General features: G+C 37.0%; 1 protein-coding gene across 1 annotated transcript; it reads right to left on the bottom strand.

The window, feature by feature from the left end:
* Positions 1-27,479, bottom strand: LOC141623190 (red chlorophyll catabolite reductase, chloroplastic). The gene is made up of 2 exons (XM_074439274.1): positions 27,091-27,479; positions 1-868 (listed from the first exon to the last, which is right to left on the bottom strand). The coding sequence occupies exons 1-2, from the start codon at positions 27,424-27,426 to the stop codon at positions 260-262; spliced, it is 945 nt and encodes a 314-aa protein (XP_074295375.1). The 5' UTR covers positions 27,427-27,479; the 3' UTR covers positions 1-259.
* Positions 27,480-27,722: the final 243 nt, after the last annotated feature.

Genomic DNA, 27,722 nt, shown 5'->3' with positions numbered 1-27,722 from the left:
TAAAAGAAAAGCAAACTGAACATGATATAATCTGAAAAATTTAAGCTATAAACATGATAAATGTAGCATGCTTGCGAATACTTTCACTAAACAACTCACAACTCAGTCTCACCATTCTATACACATCGATGTAGCCCAAATATGTCCAATTACATTTGTTAGTGCGACAACGTCTATATAGGCACATACAGTCTTATACAGCAATCTACGTCCTTAACCACACTTTGTCTTTGTAGGCACATTCCATTTATACAGCAATCTAAGTCCCTAACAACACCCTGATGATTCGGTCAGCTGTTTCTTGACCAAACATCCTCGGCAAACTTGACCCAAGATCAATTTCAATGCTCTTTTTTTTGAACATACTATCCCTCTTCTTCAAAACAACTCTGTCAGCTTCTTCATTACACATCCGATTACTCAACTCGCAGAAATCCAACCAAATCCCCAAGACTTCTTTTGCTGCTGCGCTCACATTATCTCTAACAATCTCTCCCAATCTGTCCTCTCCTCCTGTCGCTGTGGTATCTATACGGATCACAGCAGCGGTAGGAGAGAACACACAACGAATGTATAGTGAAGGGGAGACATAGGGTTGGATCTCCGGGATCCCGAGGAGGAGTTGCCTTTGTTTTTCTAGCAATGTTTCTTCATAGAAAGTTTTGAGGTAGTCAGGGTGTAGAACAAGATCCCTTCTGGCAGGTAAATCGAGGAGAATGACCAAGGATGTTGGGCTGCTCTGGATGAACTCAATTAGTAACTGGGGAGTGTCAGTCGAGTCATTCATATAAGCCAATAAGCTTGTTATGTTTAAGGATCCTCCAGTTGGTAGCTTACAATGTAGCCATGAACTAAACATGAAGTCAATCTGCATTAGTTTTGGTAAAGAGATAATAAAAAAACCCTAAATCCGTGATAACAGAAATATGAGTATATGACACACTGTCGACGAGTTACTCCGGAAAGACTATCAAGATTCAAGACAACCGGTGCACATAACCACAATATTCGGTCTAATATTGGAATTTACAAGATTTACAAGCCAATTTTGATGCTGATACAATTCAAACCAAAGTCCAGGCTTTTAGAGCCATGTTATAAAAAATACAACATATTGAAATGTTACCAGCTTTCTTATAGAGACCCCACAAGCGGAGATTCTTAACCATTAGCGAAGGTCTACTCAAAACTCCATACTCTTAAATTTCTGGCTACACTAGAGATAAGCCAAACGAATCCAACCAATTAGAGAAGTAGCAAGTGTGATCATTCATTGTATAAATCAATAGTGCGGGACTAAGGCATGGGTAATCCCTAACAACTGAGGAGTATTTTCACAAGTGAAGTTGATGAAACTGTGATACCAGTATACCACTGAGGAGTACTTTCACAGGTTTTCACAAATTGCTAGTCAAGAACTCAAGATTCACAGGTTCAATAATCGACATTGGCAGAGGGAGAGAGGGCCGGCAAGAAAATACAAACATTGTTAAATACAAATTAAAGATATTTGGGTGCAATCCAGTCAGAAATTCTGACTCTGGCTCTGGCATTAACTATAAACCTTCTTTTCAGGGGAATACGATTCAAAACCTCAATTAATCTATTAAAGGAATCTGCAATCGCATTTGTGAAGAACCCAATTTTTAAACAAGTTGGCTTGACAGTATTTTTATAAGATCACTCTCTTTAAACATCAATTTACTCAATAACAACAACAACATCAGAGCCTTAATCCCAAAATAATTTGGGGTCAGCCTTACATCCTAGGCTGTTATCTTTCTTCTACAACCCTAATCTCCGTTTTTTTTCTCTCATGGCTAATTCTGGTGTTTCAATCCCAAACCCCCATGAGCCCACCTCTCCCTTCATTCTCATAAACTTTGCCTCCTGCACTCAACTCACCTCCAAAACTTACCGTGCCTGGAAAACGCAGGTTGCTGATCTCCTCTATGGCTTCGATCTCCTCAAGTTTGTCGATGGTTCCCACCCTGCCCCTGCTGCTACTGTCACCACCGACTCCAAAACAAATCCCAACCCCAAATTTGCCACCTGGAAGCGCCAAGATAGTCTCCTCAAAGGAGCCCTGCTTGGTACCCTCCACTCGGATGTCTCCCCACTTGTTCTGAAAGCCACCACCTCTCGCGAGGTGTGGACTATCCTAGAGACTACCTATGCCAATCCCTCTCGTGGTCACTTGCTCCAAATCAAAAATCGTTTCGACAATATTACCAAATCTGACCGCTCAATCGCCACCTATATGCATGACATAACTGCTTGTGTCAATGAGCTTGCCCTTCTTGGCAAAACAATGGATATTGAAGATGTTGTGGACAAGGTCCTCCGTGGCCTTGACTACAAAACCTTTCGCGGCACTTGCCAGTGGTGTCGCTACACAGGTCACTACCTCTCTAACTGTGTCGACTTTAAGACCAAATTCCCCAATGTTGTGTTCCCTCAACCTCCTCCTCGCTCTAAACAGCAGCGCCCTCAAGCCCACACGGCTATGGCTGCCTCCTCTGCCAACCCGTCATCCTATTTATTGGATAGCGGCGCTACTCATCACATAACTAATGACCTCAATACTCTCTCGCTGCACGCCCCATATGACGGTACTGATGAACTCATTATTGGGGACGGTTCATCCTTACCCATCTCTCATATAGGTTCTTTTTCTATCACTATTTCTCCTTCACTTACCTTACACTTTAATAATGTGTTATATGTTCCTTCAATCTCTCGCAAAATAATTTCTATCTCACAACTTTGCAAAGATAATGATCTCTTACTTGAATTTTCCTCTTCCTCTTTTTCATTAAAGGTTCCCTCGCAGACAGCTCCGCTCCTCCAAGGTCCTCTTAGCTCGGGCGTATATGAATGGACGCCTTCTATCCCTCAAGCTCATGTCGGTCTTGCTTCCACACCCGTGCCGTGGCATCATCGTCTTGGGCATCCATCTCACAATATATTTTCTAATATTTGTCGTCAAAATTTAATTACTAGTACTTCCTTTAATCGTCCCTGCAATTCTTGTGAGATCAATAAAAGTCATAAGTTACCGTTTAATTTCAATTCTCTTACGTCTTCCGCTCCTCTTGATTTAATTTACTCCGATGTATGGACCTCTCCCATATCCTCAATCGCTGGTTTCAAATATTATGTCATATTCATTGATCATTTCACTCATTATATATGGTTGTATCCGCTTAAACAAAAATCCGACACCGCACCTACGTTTAATCGCTTTCGGGCTCTTGTGGAAAAATATTTCAATCTCCCCATATTACGTCTTTACTCCGATAATGGTGGGGAATATATCAAATTAACTCCCTCTCTTCTCAATGATGGCATTTCTCATCTCACTTCGCCACCGCACACTCCCGAGCATAATGGTTTTGCGGAACGAAGACACCGTCATATAGTTGAAACGGGTCTCGCATTACTTCATCATGCTCGCCTTCCTTCTTCACTCTGGTCCTTCGCGTTTGTTACGGCTGCCTACCTCATAAATCGCCTTCCCACCCCCACTCTCAACAATGACTCTCCATTCTTCCGTCTCTTCAAACATTTACCCAATTATGCCAAATTGCGCTCCTTTGGTTGCCTCTGTTATCCTTGGCTATGGCCTTATGCTTCTCACAAACTCTCTCCCCGCTCCGCACCATGTATCTTCATTGGCTATTCTTCCTCTCAATCTGCCTATCACTGTTTTGAACCCGTCTCAAAGAAAATTTACACTTCTCGTCATGTAAAATTCTTTGAGCACGAGTTCCCTTCTTACCCTCCTTCCTCCTCGTCTCAGCCGTTGCCCACTGTACAGCAGTGGTGCACCCTATCCTTGCCCATCCTCACACCCACCTCCTCCCCTTCTCCTGCTGACCCCACGGACCCCCCATCCCCTGCTTCCCCTGCCACCTCTGCCTCGCCAAATCAGAATGCCTCCCCTGCCACACCTGCTGCCTCCCCTGCCACACCTGCTGCCCAACCTTCTCCTCCTTCCCATTCTCCCCCACCTCCCCCTCCTCCCCCTCCTCCTCCGCGTACCACTACTACCCGTCTCTGAACAACATCGAAAGCCTAATCCTAAATATGCCAAACTCCTAACCCTTACCCAAACTCCCTCTCTTCCCACTACCACCAAACAAGCTCTCCTTGACTCCGGTGGCGCGCGGCTATGCGGGACGAGTATGATGCACTCATTCGAAACCAAACATGGTCTCTTGTCCCACGTTCTTCCTCTCAAAATGTTGTGGGGTGCAAATGGGTTTATCGTGTCAAATACCGTCCGCACAATACCATCGACAAATTTAAGGCTCGACTCGTAGCTAAGGGATTTCATCAACGTGCAGGTATTGATTTTTCAGAAACTTTTAGTCCCGTTGTCAAACCTACTACGATTCGTGTGTTACTCTCTCTTTGCTTACTAAAGGTTGGCATCTCCGTCAATTGGATGTCAACAATGCCTTCCTTCAAGGCACTCTTACGAAAACCGTGTTCATGGAGCAACCTCCTGGCTTCATTGATCAAACGTGCCCGTCCCCATATCCGCCAACTTTCCAAAGCCATATACGGCTGAAACAGGCACCTCGGGCGTGGTACATCAATTAAAATCTTACTTATCGTCCTATGGTTTCAAAGGGTCTCTTCGATCCTCACTATTCATACTCCATCACTCGTCCTCCCCCATTTACTTACTTGTCTATGTTGATGATATTGTTGTTCTTGGTCCGTGTCTATCTTCTCTTAATACCTTTATTTCTCACATTGCTTCTCGGTTTTCTCTCAAAGATTTGGGTCCGTTGTCTTATTTTCTTGGTGTTGAAGTCCGTCCCACGGGCCTCGGTTTATTTTTATCTCAAAGGAAATACATTTATGATTTGCTTGATCGTCATAAAATGTTAGATGCTAAACCGCTACTCCTCTTGCTTGATTGCTTCTTGCGTAAAGATCTTTGGTGACTTCATTCCCAATGTCACGGATTATCGAGCTATTGTTGGTAGCTTGAATATTTGTCACTAACCCGTCCGGATATTTCCTTTCTTTGTCAACAAGTTAGCACAATTTATGCAGCTCCACGGCTTCCCATTAGTCCGCTTGAAGCGTCTTTTACGCTACTTGAAAGGCTCTATTTCTCACGGCATTATGCTTCATCGCTCGAGTCCTCCGCTTCTTCATGCATTTTGTGATGCGATCTTGCGGGTGATAAGGCGGATTATGTATCCACTCTTGGTTTTGTCATTTACCTTGGTCGTAATCCCGTTTCTTGGTCTTCTAAGAAGCAACGTGCCCTTGCTCGGTCATCTACGGAGGGTGAGTTCCGGGCATAGCCGATACTACCTCGGAACTTATATGGGTTCAATCTCTTCTTTATGAACTACATGTGACCTCTCCATACTCCTCCTGATATATTGTGATAACTTAAGTGCAACCAATTATCCGCCAATCCCGTTTTTCACTCCCGTATGAAGCACGTTGCTTTGGCTTTTCATTTTGTTCGCGAACGGGTTCAACAAGGGACTCTTGGTCAACATGTTTCGGGGACGATCAACTCGCGACGCTTTAACGAAACCCTTGCTCGTGCTCGTTTTCTTCTTCATGGTTTCAAGATTGGCCTTGTCCAAGGACACCCATCTTGCGGGAGCGTGTTAAGGATAATACGTAAATATCTTGTAATTATTTATCGTATCTTTAGTTATCTTATATAGATTGTATTTTCCATATTCTGTAAGATAGTTAGCTTGTCTATCAAGGATTAGGGTTGTGTGCTCTCTTGTATAAATACAATGCTTAATGTTAATAATAATCATCCAATTATAATCAATTCTCTACAGGCTGACATGAATCATCCTTTCGAACCGTCCATGGGTGAACGCACGCCTCAAAATGCGAATAAAAAAGAGAAGATGAAAAACAAAAGGGATGAACGAAAATGTAATGGAAAGTCAAGGTAAACTTAGGGGTTTTAAAATCGAATTCCGGATTTCTTTTATTAAAACTTAAAATTTAAATCGAGAGAAAAGATTAGAACGATTTTTAAAAACGGAAATAGAATTAAGGATCCGGAATGAACCAAGTAAAATCTATAAGAAAATGGTTGGTAAAAAAGTGCAATAAAGGAGAGAAGAATAAATAATTTAATTTCTTCAAATTAAATAAAAAAACACTATATATGTCAAAAACATCAAATACTAAAAATCCACATGTATCCTTTCCCTCCATTGTGCCCTCTCCGTCACCATACTCTCCTCAACCCCCAGAACTCTCATATCGTGCTCTATCACTCTCAACCATGTCTGTCTCGGTCTTCCTCTACCTCTAGGGACCTTTTCTGTTCTCCAAGTCTCCTACCTCTAATCAAAAGCGTCCATAGGTTTCCTTCTCACATGGCCAAACCATCTTAGTCGGTTTTCCATCATTTTGTCCTCTATTGGCGCCACTTTTACCTTTTCCCTAATCACCTCATTCCTTAACCGATCTTTCCTTGTATGTCCGCACATCCACCTCAACATGCGCATCTCCGCCACACTCATCTTTTGAATGTGACAATGCTTCACGGCCCAACACTCGGAGCCGTAAAGTAAGGCAGGCCTAATTGCCGTGCGATAAAATATTTTCTTTAATCTTTGGGGCATATCTTTATCGCATAGAAACCCTGAAACACTCTTCCATTTCAACCATCCCGCTTTAATTCTGTGAGCAACATCTCCGTCTAACTCCCCATCTTTTTGAATAATAGATCAATAGTAATCTTAATTCAACCTTGATTGATTTTATGTCTCAAAATTTTTCAATTTCTATAGGCAACCGAGGGAGGGGTGGTCAAACATACGGGCCGCGCTGGCCGGACATGACTTGTTAGACCCGCAAACTGAGCGTTTTAGGAGGCGGGTCAAGGCGGGCTGGGTCAGGCCTTATATGTGTACCCGGAACCGGTCCGGGCTAGGCCAGCTCAACTTTTTTTTTTTTTTTAAGAAATTGGAATTTTACAACTTACGAAATTAAATAAAACCGACCTTGATTAAACTTAGTATATTTTTTCGAATAATATGAATTTAATGATAAATTTGAGATTATACTAATTAAGGTGCCTACGTAAGTACATCTCGACTCTCGAGTCAAAGCACACGTAGTTCTTTATTTAATAAAAAAAGAGGGTTTGATCAAAATTATTATAACCCTTTCAATAATATCAAATTAAATAAATTTGACACTAATTTCGAAATTACAATAATTAAGATGTCTATGTATCTCCAAAAGAATCAAAGCCCATGTAGTTCTCTACTTATCTCACATACCGTAATGGCTAGGTTCGTAATGAAAACTCTAACCTTCACTCCTGATTGTTGAGGTGGTAGGACGTCTTCACATTCGATTACAAGTATTAAGTAGGGAGTTGTTAGGAGAATATTACGGTATATATCGTAATATACCGTAATCGTAATAATATCGGTGTTAGAATAAGTTATATTATATTGCGATATTAGTTGATATTATTTAGATATTTGAAGTACTATAAATATAGTACCATTGTATTCATTTCCATAACGAACAATAATATACAACAATTATCGCAATCTAATACTCCCTCCGTCCCGGTCATTTGTTATCTATTTCCATTTTGGGGTGTATCAGTGAATTGTTATCTATTTCTACTTTTGGTAAGTTTTATATGTAAAAGGTAGTGTGCAAGTGGATGAAATAATAATATTATATTACTTTATTAGACATCCACTTGCATTTCCTTGGTCTTTGTGCTAAATACAATAGATAACAAATGATTGAGACGGAGGGGGTATAACTTATTCTAACACCGATATTATTACGATTACGGTATATTACGATATATACCGTAATATTCTCCTAACAGGAGTCCCCTCTTAAGGCTGATTTGGGGGATATTGTTGGCCTTGAAATCGTATCTCAGCCAAATCCCAATCGTTCTTACACATGCACAGCTTTATTATGTCGGTACCTAAGCTTGATCTTGTTTTAATTAATACTCTTCCACCTCCGCTAAAAGCATTCTCGGTTGCCGGAACAACCAATTTTCCACAACAATGGAAATTGGATCAAATGGGTAGTGTACCACTCAAGGATGTTAAAATCGTAATAAGCAAGCACAACTCCGTACGACAAGTAGTCAACTTAGTGCCAGAAAAAAGGATAAAAGAAAACTCCTTCTTCTAAATAAAATAGATCTTAATTTAAAATCGAAATGACCGCTACTTTGCACAGAAGGATAGACATTAATCCTAGATGTTATAGATAGACCTGCATAAAGGGGACATAGGCCTTCATATCGCTTACAATGTGGGATAAACCCCGTGGCCTGTTTAAGCATTAGCAAAAGCAATCACAATTTCTAAACATTCTATAATAACTAAATGTACATTAGACTCATAAATATAAAGAGAAAACGTTAGTAGCATTCTTATACGTTTTCAAGATACAACGCAAATCATTAGCAATTGTCCACATAGAGCAAAAGCAATTACAATTTCTAAACATTCTATAATAACTAAATGTACATTAGACTCATAAATATAAAGAGAAAACGTTAGTAGCATTCTTATACGTTTTCAAGATACAACGCAAATCATTAGCAATTGTCCACATAGACTCTGGACTGGACTGGACTGGTCTTCTCGTGGCTTGTGATGTGTGTTATACAAATCACTAATAACAAGTTTGTATTTTAATGCCTTTTTTAACAATTTATAGGTGAAATTCCACCTTGTCCGACAATCTTTTCTCTAATCTAGGAATGACAATTTATGTTTTTCACACAACTCTTTGTATCAACATCTTACATTACAAGTTTTTCTAATCCAATGCACACATGCTTTAATGGAATCAATTAAAGGACGAGAAAAGTAATTCCTTCTTGAGCGGATAAGTTAATAATATTCAGATCGATCGATCGATCGATCAGATCGATCGATCGATCGATCGAGATCGATCGATCGATCGATCGATCAGATCGATCGATCGATCGATCGATCGATCAGATCGATCAGATCAGATCGATCGATCGATCGATCGATCAGATCGATCGATCGATCAGATCAGATCAGATCGATCGATCGATCGATCGATCGATCGATCGATCGATCAGATCGGATCGATCAGATCGATCAGATCAGATCGATCGATCGATCGATCGATCGATCGATCGATCGATCGATCGATCGATCAGATCACCTCACCTCACCTCACCTCACCTCACCTCACCTCACCTCACCTCACCTCACCTCACCTCACCTCACCTCACCTCACCTCACCTCACCTCACCTCACCTCACCTCAGTTGTAGCCCATTCATTTTACTTATAACATGTTCAACGCATTTGCATTTAATATTAGCAGAAGTATTAACAAAGGGGATTGAAAAAATTTTGTTAATCAAATGAAACTCAATTCGCCAAAAGATGTTATAACGAGTATGCGCCTCATCCATTAGATCAAAAGCAATTATACGTTTTTGCAAGACAACATTACTATCTATCAAATGGACGGTAATGCATATGAAAGGTTCATTTAATCTAGCCGTGTAATTCTCTTTTATTAAAACGTTTATATCTCGGTTTTTATCAGATGTCAAAAGTTGTTCATCAAGAATGACAAATCTAGCCATTTCATCAACCATATTATTATGAGCATAAGACCAAGGGGTACCTCCGCCGGGTTGTAAACTCATAAACCCGGAAAAGTTGATTTTGGTTTTGTTGACGATTACCACTCAAATGGGTTTCTTTTGGGATACCATGGACCTTCTTTAAATGACGACTCATGCTTCCGTAGCCGTCACAAACTCCAATTATATTCTTTAGTAACGTTCTTAGCCTCACAAATTTTACATACACTTGAATTCATCCTCCGTATTTGGATCCGACAATCTTAAGATGATAATTCTCAATTTCAATCTCATGCCATTATTAATCATTTTATTACATTTTAATTATAATAATAATTAAACTTGGTATTATCTTTTTTGTTTTGTTTTATAATATTTTATTTTATACTGACAATTTTATATTATATTTTGTTATTTCAATTTTATTTTATTTTATTTTACACAATTTTGTATTAAACATTTTATTTCGTTTCAACTAACTTGTTTTTTTTAGCTTCGGATTTTTTTAGCTTCAAAAGACCCCGTGGATCAAGAAACGCCCCCCATAGGTGCTAGTCAAAGTCGACCGACTAGTCGACGAGGTGAAGTTCATATATATGGACGTATTTCAAAAAAATCAAAGTGCCGGACGGTGAATTCAAGTGTATATGCAAAGTTTGTCAAACTAACAACGTTAATAAAAAATATAAATGGAGTGTCGGTGACGGCTACGGAAGCATGAGTCGTCATTTAAAGAAGTTCCATAACACAAAAACATTTCAGTGGTAATCGTTAACAAAAACAAACTAGCTTTTCCGGGTTTACGAGTGTACAACTCGACGGCGGTACCCCTTGGTCTTATGCTCATAAGAATAACGTTGACGAAATGGCTAGATTTGTTATTGATGATGAACAACCTTTTACATTTAGGTGAAGAACCAAATATGAACATTTTAATAAAAGAGCATTAAAAACCGCTTTTAGATTCGTAAATCGACAAGCTTTGCAAAGACGTTTTGCACCAAGTTGCGAACAAAGAGACATTAATTGCATATTTTGCTAAACATGATGGTCGAGCTACTTTAACTAGCAATTGTTGGACTTCTAGATTAAATGAACCTTTCATATGCATTACCGTCCATTGGATAGATGGTAATATTATCTTACAAAAACGTATAATTGCTTTTGAACTTATGAATGAGGCGCGTACGACGTACCTGTTATAACATTTTTTTCCGAATTAAGGAGACTTGTGAAGTAGCGTTTTTGGATAAGGTTGGAAGTAGCGATATTTGGTCGGATTGCAAGGAGAAAGATATAGATGCAACGTGGGATAAATTAGAGCATGTTGTAAAGGATTTGACGAGGGAGGTAAGGGAATCTAAAGCAAATAGACCATTAGTAAGGACACATACGATGAGGTGAGACAAGCGATAAAGACAAAGCGTGAATGTTATAAGGTTTTGGGGAAATGCATGAGTGATGAGAACTTTGAAAAGTACAAGGAGACTAGACGAGCCGCTAAAAAGGCAGTGCGTGATGGAGGGCAAAAGTTAACCCAGAAGTATATGCCAGAAGTATATGCCAGATTGGACAAGAGAGAAAGAGAGAAGGGTATATATAAACTGGCCCGCATAAGAGACCGAAAGACGAGGGATTTTGGGAGAGTTGGGTGTGTGAAAGATATGGACGACAAGGTTAGGATAACGAAATAAAGGCTAGATGGAGTTCTTATTTTGATACTTTATTCAATGGACATCAGGAGAAAGGTTTTGGAGATGTACAAGTAACACCAAGCATGGTTAATCGAGAATTTGTGCGTAGAATACAAAAGAGTGAAGTTAGAAAGGCGTTAAGGAAGATATGGTCAAAGAAAGCAGAGGGGCCGGATAGTATACCCATAGAAGTTTTGAGGTGCTTGGGGGAGAAAGGAATCGAATGGGTAACCATGCTCTTCAACAAGATTTGAAGGAGCAACAAGATGCCATCAGCTTGGAGGAGAAGCACTCTTGTCCCTTTGTATAAGAATAAAGGTGATGTTCAAGAGTGTTCCTTACAATTATCGGGGAATTAAACTTATGAGTCATATGAAGAAGTTATGGGAGCGGATAAACGAGCAAGGCTTAGGAAATGTGTAGACATCTAGGATAACCAATTTGGAATTTGGATTTATGCGTGAGAGATCGACTATGGATGTGATTTTTATCATGAGACAGTTGATGGAACACCATCGGGACAAGAAGAAAGACCTGCATATGGTTTTTACTTTTATTGACTTGGAAAAGGCATATGATAGGGTACCGAGATAAGTACTTTGAGTGCTTTGGTTGGCGAGAAAGGGTGTGTCTCGAAAATATATTGACCTCATAAAGGACATATATGAGGAGGCTAGTGCAAGTCTACGCACTAATGTTGGGAGAACGGAAGAATTTCCCATTACCAATTTCCCATTACCATTGGGGTGCATCAAGGTTCCGCACTTAGTCATTTTCCCTTTGCAATAGTTATGGATGAGTTGACAAGGAATATTCAGGACGACATCCCTTGATGTATGATGTTTGCGGATGATATTGTGTTGATTGATGAGACGAAAGAGGGGGTAGAGAGAAAGTTGGGAGTTGTGGAGGCAAACTTTGGAGACTCATAGGTTTAGGCTAAGTCGGAGTAAGACCGAGTATTTGAGGTGTCAGTTCGGTAACGTGCGAGATCGACAAAGGTGGAGAGTATTATTTTTGATTGAAATGTTGTTGCGGGGTAAGATTTCTTTAGATATCTAGGATCTATTATTCAAAAAAATGGAGAGTTAGACGAAGATGTGGCTCATAGAATTAAAGCGGGATGGTTGAAATGGAAAAGTGTTACAGAGTTTTTATGCGATAAAGATATGCCCCAAGAATTAAAGGAAAAATTTTATCGCACGGCGATTAGGTCTGCCTTACTTTACGGTTCCGGGTGTTGGGCAGTGAAACATTGTCACATTCAAAAGATGAGTGTGGCGAAGATGCATATGTTGAGGTGGATGTACGGTGATAGAAGGAAAGATCGATTAAGGAATGAGGTGATTAGGGAAAAGGTGAAAGTGACGCTTATAGAGGACAAGATGATAGAAAACCGACTAAGATGGTTTGGCCATGTGAGAAGGAGACCTATGAACGCACGAGTTAGGAGGCTAGACACCTGGGGAACAGAAAAGGTTGTTAGGGGTAGAGGGAGACCAAAACAGACATGGCTTAGAGTGATACAACATGATATGAGATTTCTCGAGCTTGATGAGGGAATAGTGACGGAGAGGGCACAATGGAGGGCAATGATACATGTGGATTTTTAGTATTTGACTTTATTTGAAATATTTAATGTTTTTATTTAGTTTTTAAAAATTTATTTGTTCTTTTCGAATTTATTACACCTTTTTACCAACAACTTTCTTATATATTAATACTTTATTCACTTTTAAGGTATTCCGGACCCTTAAGTTTTACATCGGTTTCAAAATCGTTTTAATCTTTATTCTCGATTTAAATTCTAAGATTTTATAAAAGAAATCTGGAATTCAATTTTAAAACCAACAAGTTTACCAGGCTTTTGTATTATGCTTCACTCCCCTTTTGTTTTTCAATTTTTCTTTTCTATTTTTTTCCGCATTTTGAGGTGTGCGTTTACCCATGAACGATTCTAAAGGATGATTCATGTCATAGCCTACACCAAATCATTTTGGGATTAAGGCTCTGATGTTGTTGTTGTAAGGAGACTTGTGAAGAGTTTAATTTAATTAACAAAAAATTTTCAATCTCCTTTGATAATGATTTCACTAATACTAATGCTAATACTAATGCTAATACTAAATGCATTGAGCATGTTATAAGTAAAATGGATGGCCTACTACACAAAGGTGAACTTAGATGTTCTCCACATATTATTAGCTTATCTGCTCAGGACGGAATTATTTTTATTATTTTTCTCGCCTTTTAATTGATCCCGTTAAAGCATGTGTTCATTGGATTAGAAACTCTCGAAATGTAAGACGTCGATACGATACAAAGAGTTCAGAGTTATGTGAAAAAACATAAATTGTCATTTGTAGATTGGGAAAAAATTGGCCCGCAGGGTGGAATTTCACCAATTTCACCTATGAATTGCTAAAAAAAAGCATTAAAATACAAACTTGTTATTACTGATTTGTATTAACACATATCACCAAACACGAGAAGACACTATATGGACAATTGCTAATGAAGTGTGTTGTCTCTTGAAAACATATAAGAATGCTTCTAACGTTTTCTCTTATGTTTACAAGCCTAATGTAAGTCTAGCTACTATGAAATGTTTAAAAATTATGATTGCTTTTGCTAATGTTCAATCAAACCAAGCGGGGTTATCCCACACTATGACCGATATGAAGGCTGTTGACTTATTTTAAGAATTTTCCTAAAATATATGGTATTGCATGCATGCTTGATCCGGGAGTTGAATCAATAGCCAATAGGGTTAACCAACATGTTAGAATATTATTATGAGATGTTAGGAGTTGATTGTGATGTTAAAAGACTTAAAGTTGTACTAATGTTTTGCGCCAAACTATACCCCATTTACGCTTGTGAATCCGATCCGTCTATAAAGTCCATAAAGTCCAGGAATAATGTTAGCACGACTCGTGTGCAAAAGGACGGTCGTTTCGGCTCTAAATTAAGATCTATTTTATTTAGAAGAAGGATTTCTTCTTCCTCTTCTTGTGTCACCAAAGATTTTGATGACTACTTGCCTTTTTTGATGACTACTTGCCTTGCGGAGTCGTGCCTAGTGATGACGATTTTAACAATCTTGAGCGGTGGATTAATTATTCGACCCAATTTCCATTGTTGCCAAAGTTGTTAGGGATTGTTTGGTTGTTCCGGTGTCTAGACATCTTAGTGCAGATCGAAGAGTATTAAATGAAAAAAGATCAAACTTAGGTACCGCCAATCCAACATAATAAAGATGTGTGCGGGATTTGGCCGACCTATAATTACAAGGCCAACAATATCAATTAATCCCTTAAACCCTTAATCCCTTAAACCAGAAGAGGGACCCCCTCCTCATAATCGAAAGCGAAGACGTCCTACCACCGCAACAATCAGGAGTGCAAGGTTAGAGTTTTCATCACCAACCTAGCCATTACGATAAGTAGGTAAGTAGAGAACTACGTGGACTTTGATTCTTTCAAGATACGAAGACACCATAATTATTATGATTTCGAAATTAATATCAAATTTATTTAATTTGATATTATTTGAGAGAGTTATAGTAATTTTGATCAAGCCCTTTTTTTAAATAAATAACTACGTGGGCTTTGATTTTTTCGAGATACGTACGCACCTTAATTAATATAATTTCGAAATTATCATCATATTTATATAATTTGATATTATTTGAAAATTATACTAATTTTGATAAGCCCGGTTTTATTTAATTTGGTAGGTCGTCAAACTTCTTTAAAGGCCTAGCCCGGCCCGCCCTCGGGACGGTTCCTAGTACACATATAAGACCCTGCCCGCCTTGACCCGCCTTCTACAATGGGCCGGTTCCATGTCTACCAAGCTATGCCTGGCCGTCCCTGGGTTAGCCTGGCCCAGCCCGAATGTTTGACCACCCTTAGGCAACAATATGTCACAGCCTCTATAGCTAAAGGCACAAGAGCCTCACAGCCTAGTTGTGAATGCAATGATATTTGAACCCTTACCACTTGAACATATAATGTTCGCCCATAAGGGACTGGGATAAATGTGATAAAGTAGCGAAGGTAATTAAAAAAAAAAAAAAGGCGAGAGAGAGAATAAATTTCCCCTATCACCTCTTGTTTCCACCCTTTACTAACATGAATCTCCTGATTGTTCCCCTTTCCCTTATCCTCTTGTTTCCACACTTTAATAACACCAATCTCCTGATCATATCCTGAGTTTGTTACCTGATAAAAGATACTCCCTCCATCCACTTTTAAACTTCCTACATTTAAAAATAGGTAAGGAGAATTTGAAAAATAGGAAATTTAGAAGTGGGTAGAGGGAGTACACCTTTTCAAAGAAACCCTATAGCCTGTAAGTTTTATAGTCTAAAATTAACATGTTCTAGTCTCATAATGAACATGTATAAACTGAATGCGAAAGCGATAAAAGAGATCGATTACTTACCTCCAACCATTGCTTGAAATAATTGATCCGTCTTAAAGAATAACCCAAATTATAAATCCCCAGATCTGACTTGATTTCCAAACCCTCAGCCTCACAATTTAGATGGTGTATTTTCTTAATGAGGTAGGATTGGTTAACCTTAATCAGAATAAATATGTTCCCCTTATAGACTCTTGCCATCAAAGAGTCAACTGAACAGTTTCCCAAATTGTGAGTGGTAACTTATGGGAGACAATAGTAGAAACAGAATCCTAGGTAAATTCCACCATACAATGGACCAACTTAATTTCCATAAAATAACTTAATTAAATATTAGTATAATACTTATTTGATTTATAGATATATCTTACATTCTCCCACTTGGTCCATTTAACAAGAGACACAACATACGGATGTATCACAATATATCAAGTCACTCACACCACACACATTTAACTTAATGAGTAAACCCCATGTTTACTCGAGGTTCAAACAAAATGATATTTCTCAACATAACTTTAATAAATATGCGCATATAAATCCAAATGAGAAAATATCCAACTTAATAAAAGTTTCTTACAAAAACTTAATGAATGTACTACATGATGGAACCAAGTCCCATTCTCACTACATGATCCGTGAAAGTCTTAATTGGCATGCCTTTAGTCAAGGATCAATCATCAACTCGTGCTAATGTGTTCAATGATCACTTTCTTTTCCTGAACACGCTCCTTTATGGCTAGATACTTTATGTCGATGTGTTTACTTCGACTTCCACTTTTATTATTCTTAGCCATAAACACAGCAGCTGAATTATCACAATACATTCTTAGTGGCCTACAAATAGAGTCAATAACTCTAAGCCCAGAAATGAAACTTTTCAACCAAACACCATGTGAGGTAGCCTCAAAATAAGATACGAACTCGGCCTCCATAGTAGAAGTAGCCGTCGAAGGTTTGCTTAACACTCCTCCATGACACGACTCCATCGGCTAGCATAAACACATATCCTGATGTGGATTTACGTGAATCTATGCAACCAGCGTAGTCGGAGTCGGAGTAACCTACTACTTCAAGATTCTCAGTCCGTCTAAACATAAGCATGTAATCCTTAGTACCTTGAAGGTATCTCAACACTTTCTTTGCGACCTTCCAAAGGTGATCAAGTCCTGGGTTACTCGATATCTTCCTAACACTTCAACCGCATATGCGATGTCGGGCTGGGTGCATGAACTGAGCATACATAATGCTACCAACAACTGAAGCATATGGAATATTCTTCATTTGTTCTTTTTCAATGTCATTCCCTGGGGCACTTTGGTCCAAGCGAACCGGTCACCTTTCACAATTGGTACTACACTTGGTGAACAATCTTTCATCCTGAATCTTTCAAGTACTTTATTGATATAGGCCTCTTGAGACAACCCCAAAATGCCTTGAGATCTATCTCTATGGATCTTAATGCCAATGACATAAGATGCCTCACCCATATCCTTCATATCAAAATTACTTGAAAGGAATTGTTTCACCTCATGTAGGAACCCTTTATCATTGGTTGCTAGCAAAATATCATCCACATACAACACTAGAAAACAAACTTTACTGCCACTGACCTTAAGATATATACATTGATCCATTATATTTTCTTCGAAACCGAATGAAGAAATAACTTCATGGAATTTCTTATACCATTGGCGGGAAGCTTGTTTTAAACCGTATATGGATTTATTTAGCTTACAAACCAAATGCTCACCATTTTTAGAGAAGAATCCTTTAGGTTGTTTCATATAAACCTCTTCCTCTAAATCACCATTGAGAAATGTTGTTTTCACATCCATCTGATGTAACTCGTAATCAAAATGAGCTACTAATGCCATGACAATTCGAAAAGAATCTTTCTTTGATAGAGGAGAAAAAGTCTCTGTGTAGTCAATTCCTTCCCTTTGAGTGAATCCTTTAGCAACGAGTCTTGCCTTATGTCTCTCGATGTTGCCAAGTGAATCTCTTTTAGTCTTATAGACCCACTTGCACCCAATAGGTTTTACACCATCAGGCAATACAACGAGATCCCAAACTCCATTAGATGCCATAGAATTCATCTCATCTTTCATAGCATTCATCCATAAGTTAGAATCTGTAGAACTTACGACTTGTGAAAACGACATAGGATCATTATCAGCTCCAACATTATAATCCAATTCATGTAGATATACTTCATAGTCATCAGGAATAGCCGATCCCCTTTCACGAATAGATCTTTTTAATGGAATTTGTTCATCCTCACGGTGAACCTCTTCCTCATTATGATCTACCATATTTTGATCGACATTTTGTGGAATTTTTATCACTGGTTGTGTAACACTCGATTGAACTTGAGGAGTGTGAATGACAACCAATCTGTCACTTAAATCAGAGGGTGAAACTTCATGATGATCGCTCTCCAGGACAGAGTCATTCTCAAGAAATTTAGCATTTCTTGATTCCACAATCCTTGTACTATGAGATGGACAATAGAATCTATAACCCTTAGACTTTTCGCCATATCCAATGAAATACCCACTAATAGTCCTTGGATCAAGTTTATTTTCTTGTGGATTATACACTCTCACCTCCGACGGGCATCCCCAAATGCGTATATGCCTCAAACTCGGTTTTCATCCTTTAAATAACTCAAAAGGTGTCTTAGATACAGCCTTGGAAGGAACCCGATTTAACTCATACAACGCACCATCTCAATTAATGTCTTATTTCTTCTTTCTGCTACACCATTCTGATCTGGAGAACCAGGCATAGTGTATTGGGCAACAATCCCATGCTCTTGAAGAAATTTAGCAAATGGACCAGATGCTTGTCCGTTATCAGTGTATCTACCATAGTATTCACCACCTCTATCAGATCTCACAATCTTAATGCGCTTACCGCATAGGTTCTCTCTACTTCAGCCTTAAACAATTTAAAGGCATCAAAAGCTTCATCCTTAGAACGAAGTAAGTAAAGATACATATAACGTGAGTAATCATCAATAAAGGTGATAAAATATTTTGGATCATTAGCGTTCATGTCCGGACAACAAATATCCGTATGTATGATTTCTAATAGGCTAGAACTTCTCTTTGCACCTTTCTTAGACATGTTAGTTTGCTTACCCTTAATACAACTAACACAAGTATCAAAATCGGTAAAGTTTAAAGTATCAAGTACTTCATCCTTTACTAATCTTTTAATCCTCTCAATGGAGATATGTCCCAATCTCCGGTGCCACAAAATAGAGGAATTCTCTTTCATAATACAACGTTTTAAACCAGCATTGACATGCATAGAATTATGAGTAATATTATTTTGCAGTTCAAGATGATATAAATTATAAGATAAAATACCATAACCAATAATTTCAGAATTTCTGAGAATACTGAATCCAGAGTTTGAAAAAAATTAAAGGTAAAACTCAAAGGTACAAGTCTTGATACTGAAATCAAATTTCTAGAGAAATTTGGAACATAAAATGTCTTTTCCAAACGCAAAATAAAACCACTACTTAATATTAAGCTGCATGTCCAATGGCCTCCACATGTGAACTAATCTGGTTTCCTGAATAGATTGAAAGTTCACTGCCCACTGGTTTCCTTAGGTTTCTCATACCCTGCAGGGTATTCGAAACATGGATTGTAGTTCCAGAATCAATCCACCATGTATTATGATTAACATTAACCATATTAAATTCATAACAAACAAACGCATGAAAATTACCTTTCTTCTTTAGCCAAGCCTTAAACTTAATGCAGTCTATCTTCATGAGTCCCTTCTTTTTACAGAAGAAACGCGTAGACTCCTTCTTAATGGTCCGGTCACCAAATCTTTCCTTTCCCTTATCTTTAGTGTGACCCTTTTGCCGCTTTGAAGAAGAAGCAACAGTAAGGTTCACCTTTTCACCTTCCTCCATTAACAGTCTGCCCTCCTCTTAAACACACATGGCCATAAGTTCATTAATTGACCATTTATCATTATGTGTGTTGTAAGAGATCTTAAAAGGAACATATTTTGGAGGAAGAGTGCATAAAATGAAGTGCACAAGGAAAGTGTCAGACATGATAACTTCCAAAGTCTTAAGTTGGGCTGCAATATCCCTCATGCGCATGATATAATCACGCACACCTTTAGTCTCAGTGAGCCTCAAAGATGAAAACTGCATTATTAAGGTACTAGCAAGAGCTTTATCGAAGTTGTTGCTCATCGATGGCCTTAATTAAATCTTTAACTTTAGTATGCTGATCGACAGAACCACGAATACTAGCACACATTTTGGTCTTTATGAACATAATAGAGAGACGATTAGATTTCTCCCACTTTTCATAAAGATCAATTGCTTCTTTAGTGCTTTCTTTAGTTACATTAGGTGGTTCGTCTTTCCGAATAGCATAATCAATATCTAACCATCCCAACTGCAGTTCCAGACCTTATAGTTATCACCATTCAATTCAGGAATGTCAAATTTGACATCAGTAGAACTCCCAGGTAAAATTACTGCAAATTTAATAAATAACATGCTTATTACCGTAGTTGAGACTTTAAACTTAATCATGCTTTACCAATGTAAATCATGCTCAAATATGAATCTAGAGACATAAAACTTGCCTGTGGGCTGAAGTTTTACTCAATTAGATACATATAAATTTTTAACTTTATGACAATACTATCAAATCATATACATCTCTCAAGTCCTGTGGGTAGATTAAGAAACAAGATTCAATATATCATCTTAATTAATCATACAAATACATACAACAAGATTCCTGTGGGTAAGTCTCATTACATTACATACGACTAATCACAAATAATGTCTAGTTTCCACATGTGATTCCAAAATAAAATTTCAATTAATTAGAGATGCTGTGGCTAATCTCTAACCAATAAAATTTTGAATCACTCGACATTAAAATTTAGTCTATATACTCAACTTAATGTATATAGAAAAAATCATTTGACCAGACAACAAAATTGGTCTAACTTAATACAAGGTGACAATACCATATATATAAATATAATTGTACAAGACAATAATTACGACATCCATATAGCATACTTTGTTTTCCATGTATAACTCAATCAAGAAAATATGCAATAGAGGTATACCACACATAAAAGAACATTAACCGAATGTCCAACGAAACGAAAGAAGGATGCTAAGTCAATGTCTCGTCCTTATATGTCTTATAGCACGATAATTAACTAATTGTTAATATTCACATGTTCCATGAATAACATAGGCGAGTTAAGCACATGAAAACAATAAACAGATTCCCAGACAAAGTTGTACACTTTAACTTTGCAACAAAATTTGTTGTACTCATATACATGGAACACGTAGCTAAGGCTTCATGGGATTGATTAATTAATATATATACATGCTTCAACAAAATAGGTATCCAAAATCAAATCAATATATACATATTGGGTAGCCAGAGGTCGTATAAACAAAAACTCAAACCAAGGCCAAATTTATAGAATACGAACTATTCTATACGATAATGAAATCCTTTTTTTTAATTAAGCAAGGCAGAGGCGATTATTCGCTCTGATACCAACTGTAAGTTTTATAGTCTAAAATTAACATGTTCTAGTCTCATAATGAACATGTATAAACTGAATGCGGAAGCGATAAAAGAGATCGATTACTCACCTCCAGCCATTGTTTGAAATAATTGATCCGTCTTAAAGAATAACCCAAATTATAAATCCCGAGATCTGACTTGATTTCCAAACCCTCAGCCTCACAATTTAGATGGTGTATTTTCTTAATGAGGTAGAATTGTTGAACCTTAATCAGAATAAATATGTTCCCATTATATAGACTCTTACCATCAAAGAGTCAACTGAACAGTTTCCTAAATTGTGAGTGGTAACTTATGGGAGACAATAGTGGAAACAGAATCCTAGGTAAATTTCACCATACAATGGACCAACTTAATTTCCATAAAATAACTTAATTAAATATTAGTATAATACTTATTTGATTTATGGAAATATCTTACATAGCCCCCAAAAGTTTAACGGTATGTGCAATTAAATCCCTCAACTATTAACTCTATTAACTATTAGTTGGTGTGTAATGAAGCCTAATTAACAATATACTGTCAATTGCTTGCGCTTGCTGGAAAAATGTGACATGGCATTGGAAATTGAGTAGGCCTAAGTGAAACAAATTATTCATCTTTTATATCAAAATTATTCATCTTAGCTATCTATTAGATCGAAGTGCCTCGCGCCTCTTCAATTTGATAGTGAACCGCAAATGTCGATTATTTCGACCATTATTTCTTCTCTCAAACATCTTTATCCTCTCTTGATGCATAGTTTATTTAAACATCTTTCCTCTCTAACTTCAACCCCCATATCTCATTCAAAAGCTTGCAGAACTTGATTTTGTCAATTACCATGGGCTAAAGCGTTGAACTCAAAATTTTAGCAAAATTACTTGGTGTACGAGTACGGTACACAACAGCCATTGGAGTGAAATACTTACAAGATAACATATAACAAGAATGAGGTGACAAAACCCATTTTTTTTTATAAATAATGAATGTATTTTTCTATAGAAGATTTTTCAAAAATTCAATTCTAATCAATTTTCGGTGCCAAGTCTTTTCCGGCGAGCAACAGCAACAGCGGTGGACCTGGCGTGCGCACAACACCACGCATGCGCACATCGGTTTCTGTTTTTTTTTTTCCATTTTAGAAAAGGCCTAAAAATAGAGTATGTATACAGTTTTGCTGTCATAAATGTATCTGAACCGGATAAAAATAGTGGTTTGAGTTCAAGGGCAGGGGTTTGAACCCCCACAAAAACCTTTTTATATGTATATATTTTCCACCTACCCTTTCTTTTCTTTTGTCATTGGTTACTTCAAAATTCACACAAAGAAGCAGCTTCGCAGCACTACCACCATTTGGTTCTCGACTTCTTGATTGCTTGCACAGCTCGAATTTATTAATTGTTTATTTCAAGCTGTGTTTGATCAATTTGGTCAATAATTTTGTTTCGATTCTTTGTTGACTATTTGTATTGTGAATGTTAATTGTTAGTACTCATATTCCCAATTATATGAATCCTAATTGTAAAATTGGCGATAGTCATTGTTGTCAGAATCCCCGATTCGATCCTACGATTCTACGATTTTATGATCCAAAAATGTTTGACGATCCTGGATCCTACGATTCTATCACGGTTGTAGAATCTTACGATCCTACTCATTTGAAAATCTCGGGAGATAGAATCATAACACGATCCTACGATCCGATTCCATAATAAAAATATTAATATATATTTTTATATTATGACATCGTAAAACTGAATTTTCGTGCAAGTTATAGAAACATGTTAATATATCGATACTAAAATCATTTATTTTATGGGTAAATATTAATAAATAAATGATTTTATCTCCAATTATATGTTTTTACCAAAAAAAACTATATTTAGTGAGTTTGTAGGATCTTACGATTCTACGATCCGATTCTACCGATCCGATCCTACCTCCCTCATCGATCCAAAGTAGAATCCCGATCCTAACAACATTGACGATAGTATTGTTTCACAAATTTCAAAATAGTTATATATACTCCCCCATCACAATCATTTGTTTACCTTTGATTAAAATACCACTTACAAAGAATAAAAAAAGGTAAAAAAAATAATTGAGACGGAGGAGTAGTACTTTTCATGGTACACTTGATGAAAGTATATATGGAGTCATTTTGGAAGTTGGAACCCACCAAGAAGGCAAATAAAGTTTCATAATAATCTTCTAGGTGCTCATCAAAAGCTGAAATATATCATTGAAAATTTTAGCTATGGAGTATATGATTGAAAATATATCAAAGGATGAAATATATGATTAAAATATATAATAACCCACCAAGTATGGAGAATTTTTTTCCCTATAAATGATTGAAAATTTTAGCTTAATTTAAATCAATTAAAATTTAGGTCCATTTGTATGTAAGCCTATAAGGGGTACTTTGAAGTTTACTTTTTACAAGTTAAATCAAGGTTTCGTTGTGTATATTCTATTTTGGCCGATTGACTCACGTCAGTCTTATCGGCTCGTTTAAAAAGTGCACCCCCTGGCGTTTGAAGCCTGGGTCCGCCATATGGCGAGCAATTCGAGATATATTGTCAACTAGGATTGATCACACCTCGACTAAAACTTGTGGAGCCAGTTTACTCTTACTGATAGTCAAAGTGCTTAATTGCACGCACGTAGCGTAACACTTGTGGGGGTCTAAGTCATGATGAAAATGTTAGGAAATGATGGTGGTGGACTGGTGGTAGGGGGTGGAGGTTGATAAGAAGGGGGTTAACGGAAAACTGCATTACCCTAACGTGGAGGTTGATAATTGTTATCCGATCATTGCCCTTCTGAAGAAAGAGTTCAACCGAGATGAATATCGATGAACATCACATGTGTGTGTCAAACGTTGGAGAACCAGCCCAGCCCAACCCAGCCCTGAATGGCAGCATCCACTAATTCGGGAACTTAATTTGAAAGCCATATTTCGACCCGGACGTTTTCGGGCTGCCCCTAATAACCAACGAATGACAAGTGCTTTTCCTTGTGTGGATCCTATTTCAATGGGAACTTGATGAGTCGATCCGCCTACACGTCCTCTGCTTTTACTGCTATATCGGGAGTTACTCCACGTATTGCTTGACGTAAAACAGATAGTGGATTTGTTTCTGTTTTTTGTTGAATCTTTTTCACGGCTCGGTAAAATCAAGTTATGTTAAAAACTCGGCCCGGCCCAGCCCAGCCATGCCTTAATAGTTTTTATTAATATTTTTAATATTATTTATTTATTTATTTAATTTATTATTATTATTATTATTGTTGTTGTTGTTGTTGTTGTTGTTGTTATTATTATTATTATCATTAATTTATTATTAATTAGTCATCCTCATTATTGTTATCATTTTGAATATTATAGTTATTAAAATCAATAATAATCATATAAATAAAATTAATACTATTACTAATATTATTATTAATATGAATATGAATATTAACTAGAAAAAATTGACAACAATAATCCCACCTTTAACCTTTCTTCCTAAAATAATCCCACCTATCATTAATCTCAATATAATCCCACCTTATTACCATGTCTTCTTAAAACAATCCTTGTGAAAATATTACTTGTGATATCAGGTCAACTCCCTCTTTTAATACAATCTCTCTTAACCCTTATCATCCTCCACCCTCCACTGTAATTTAATCACCTTTTCCACATCTCCATCATTCATCGCCATCACACCATGCTTATCCTTTATTGACGCTGGCTTTTAAAATCCTTTAACTTTGACAACTGATAGTGAGTTTTCTGACTCATCTCGAATGTTTTTCCGAAAGTACTCGGTTACCTTCTCCACCATTCTCATACTCTTTCGAGTCTCGACTCAGCTTTTACCCTTCAAAATTTGTCCTCATTCTCTCTATTAATTCCCGAAATCCGTCATTCTTCTCTTTTTTTCAAGAGCATTACTACCAATTTTTCTCTTATAGCCATCAATTCGATTCAAATCACCCAAAAATACCCCCCATAAGAACAATTCTTATACTAAATTCTTTGAAATTAGCATTAGTCTTGCGCATGATTAGATAATTTTTCTCAATTAGCTTAACCACTTCATAAAATCTAACTAGTCGTCTGATAATCAAGAGTATTGAGGGAGCCAAAAATGTTCACCATACTAATTGACACAATTTAAAATTTTAATTTCCTTAAAAATCTTGTACATTTCAATACGGTGATTACGCCAATATGCAATTACAGTGACTACTCCGGTGTAGGGCAATGACGCTAGTGGATGCATGTAGGGCAATGACGCTAGTGGATGCATTAAAGCGGGATTAGTTTTTGGTGAGTTGAAGGAGAAAGGTGGGAGAAGTATTAGAAAATTTAAAATCTGGAAAAAAAGATAGAGATGGGCAGTACATGTTACATATGAGCTGAGGGTTGGATTAAAGGGGATGACTTAATTAATAAAAAAAGTAAAGCAACTGGCTAAAGAGGTAGCAAGTCTTGTGGTTTATTTGTAGAAGATAGACCATAAAGGTGGGCTTAATATGAGAATAATGAAAGATGGGATTACTATGGGAAGAAAGGCAAAAGGTGGGATTATTATTGTCAATTATTCCTATTAACTATTAATAATATTATTAATAACATTGTTAATTTTAATATTACTATTATTAATACCTAATTGTTTTTTCATATACGAATTTTACTCTTTCACATACACTTTTTCATAAAACGTTCTATTTTGTACCCTTTTCACCTAAAACTTAACCAAATGGACTCTTGAATCAATATTTTTCCCTAAAACTTAATTTAATTGCTCAAATGACTTAAAACTTACAAGATGGATTCTAATTTATCAAATAATAAATTAATTTACTTGTTTATCAATTATTAACATTATTTGTTGAGTTTTAATTAATCAATCAAATTTATTTGTTTGTTAAAGATGAAATTAGGGTATGTCGCTTTTTATTTATCTAATTAATTAAATTAGGATTGTTGTTGCTTCGTGGTGGCTATCTAATCACTCAAATTAGGATGATACATAGTTAGACTTTGAACAACAATCTAGCAAATCGGTGCTCCATTATTTCACCTAATAAAATTGATAGTGTATTGTGGTTCATGGTGGCTACCTAGTTAATCACTCAAATTAGTATAATTACTAGTATTAATATTACTATTAGTAATGTTCTTCTTGTAGTAGTAGTAATAATAATAATAAAAAAGTTTGCGTTTTTATAAAAATAATAATAATAATAATAATAATAATTATAAATATAATTATATTATATTATATTTAGTATTAATATTAATAATAATAATAATATTAATATTATTTCAGCGCAGCTCAGCTCTAAAAGGCCAGAAAGAACAGGGCTCATTACGAATAAACGAAATTGACACCTTTTCCCCCTCATTTCAACTCTCTACTACCACCATTTTCCTCCATTTTTCTCTTATTTTAAGCTCTAAGTCTTAAGCAATTAACTAAAGAGTACTTAAGAAGCTTCATAGAACAACAATTAAGCAAAATAATCAAACTTCTAACATAGTACTCCTCCATCTAAGCCAATTTCATACGTTTATTCGATACTCCCTCCGTCTCAATCATTTGTTTACCTTTTACTAAAATAACCCTCACAACCAAGCGAGTATGTGTGAGATATAATTTGAATCAAACGTATAAAATTGACTTGACCGGAAAGAATAATAGTGGAAAACTACAAAAATGCTCAATAAAGGACATTGAAATTACCGGAGAAGATGAGACACCAGAGCGAACAAAGATAGAACCATGAGCAGTACCAGTATCGTTCTCGTAATACTCTATATCCTGCGGAACAGTGCACGGTAACAGCTGCGACTCCAAACGCATCTCTACCATTGATACCAAATCAAGCATCAGATGTTTGATTGGATCTGATACGTATGGAAAATCCTTGAATCTGGGCCGTTGATCACTCATTTGAGATGATATTGATGATGCACGGGAGCGAAGAGAAGGAAGTCTGGAGCGTTGGTGTGTGGAAAGAGAAGAATGACAAGGTGAAAAGGGTAAAATTGGAATAAAATGGGAGAGTGTGTGAGCCATTAGCTTTACTCTTCTTCACTGACTACTAGTTTGCTGGATTTATGTTAAAATACTGTTTTGGAAGTACATCACTTATGTAGTTATGTGAGCCCAATTCTTTTCTTGGGCTTAGATCTGGTAAACGGGTCAACTAGGTTGGGTCGGGTGAATTTTGGGTTGGCACAGATTTGGGTCGGATCTGGTCATTTTGGGTGCTTTCGTTTTCGGGTCAACAATTATCAAGTCATTTATGGAGAATAATCAGTTTAGAACAATAAATATTCGGGTCGAGTTATATTGGATCGAGTCAATTTGGG

Source organism: Silene latifolia, chromosome X, assembly GCF_048544455.1.
Source record: "Silene latifolia isolate original U9 population chromosome X, ASM4854445v1, whole genome shotgun sequence".
NCBI lineage: Eukaryota > Viridiplantae > Streptophyta > Magnoliopsida > Caryophyllales > Caryophyllaceae > Silene > Silene latifolia.
Note: the sequence above shows the minus strand (reverse complement) of the source record. Positions and strands in the feature narration are given on the sequence as shown.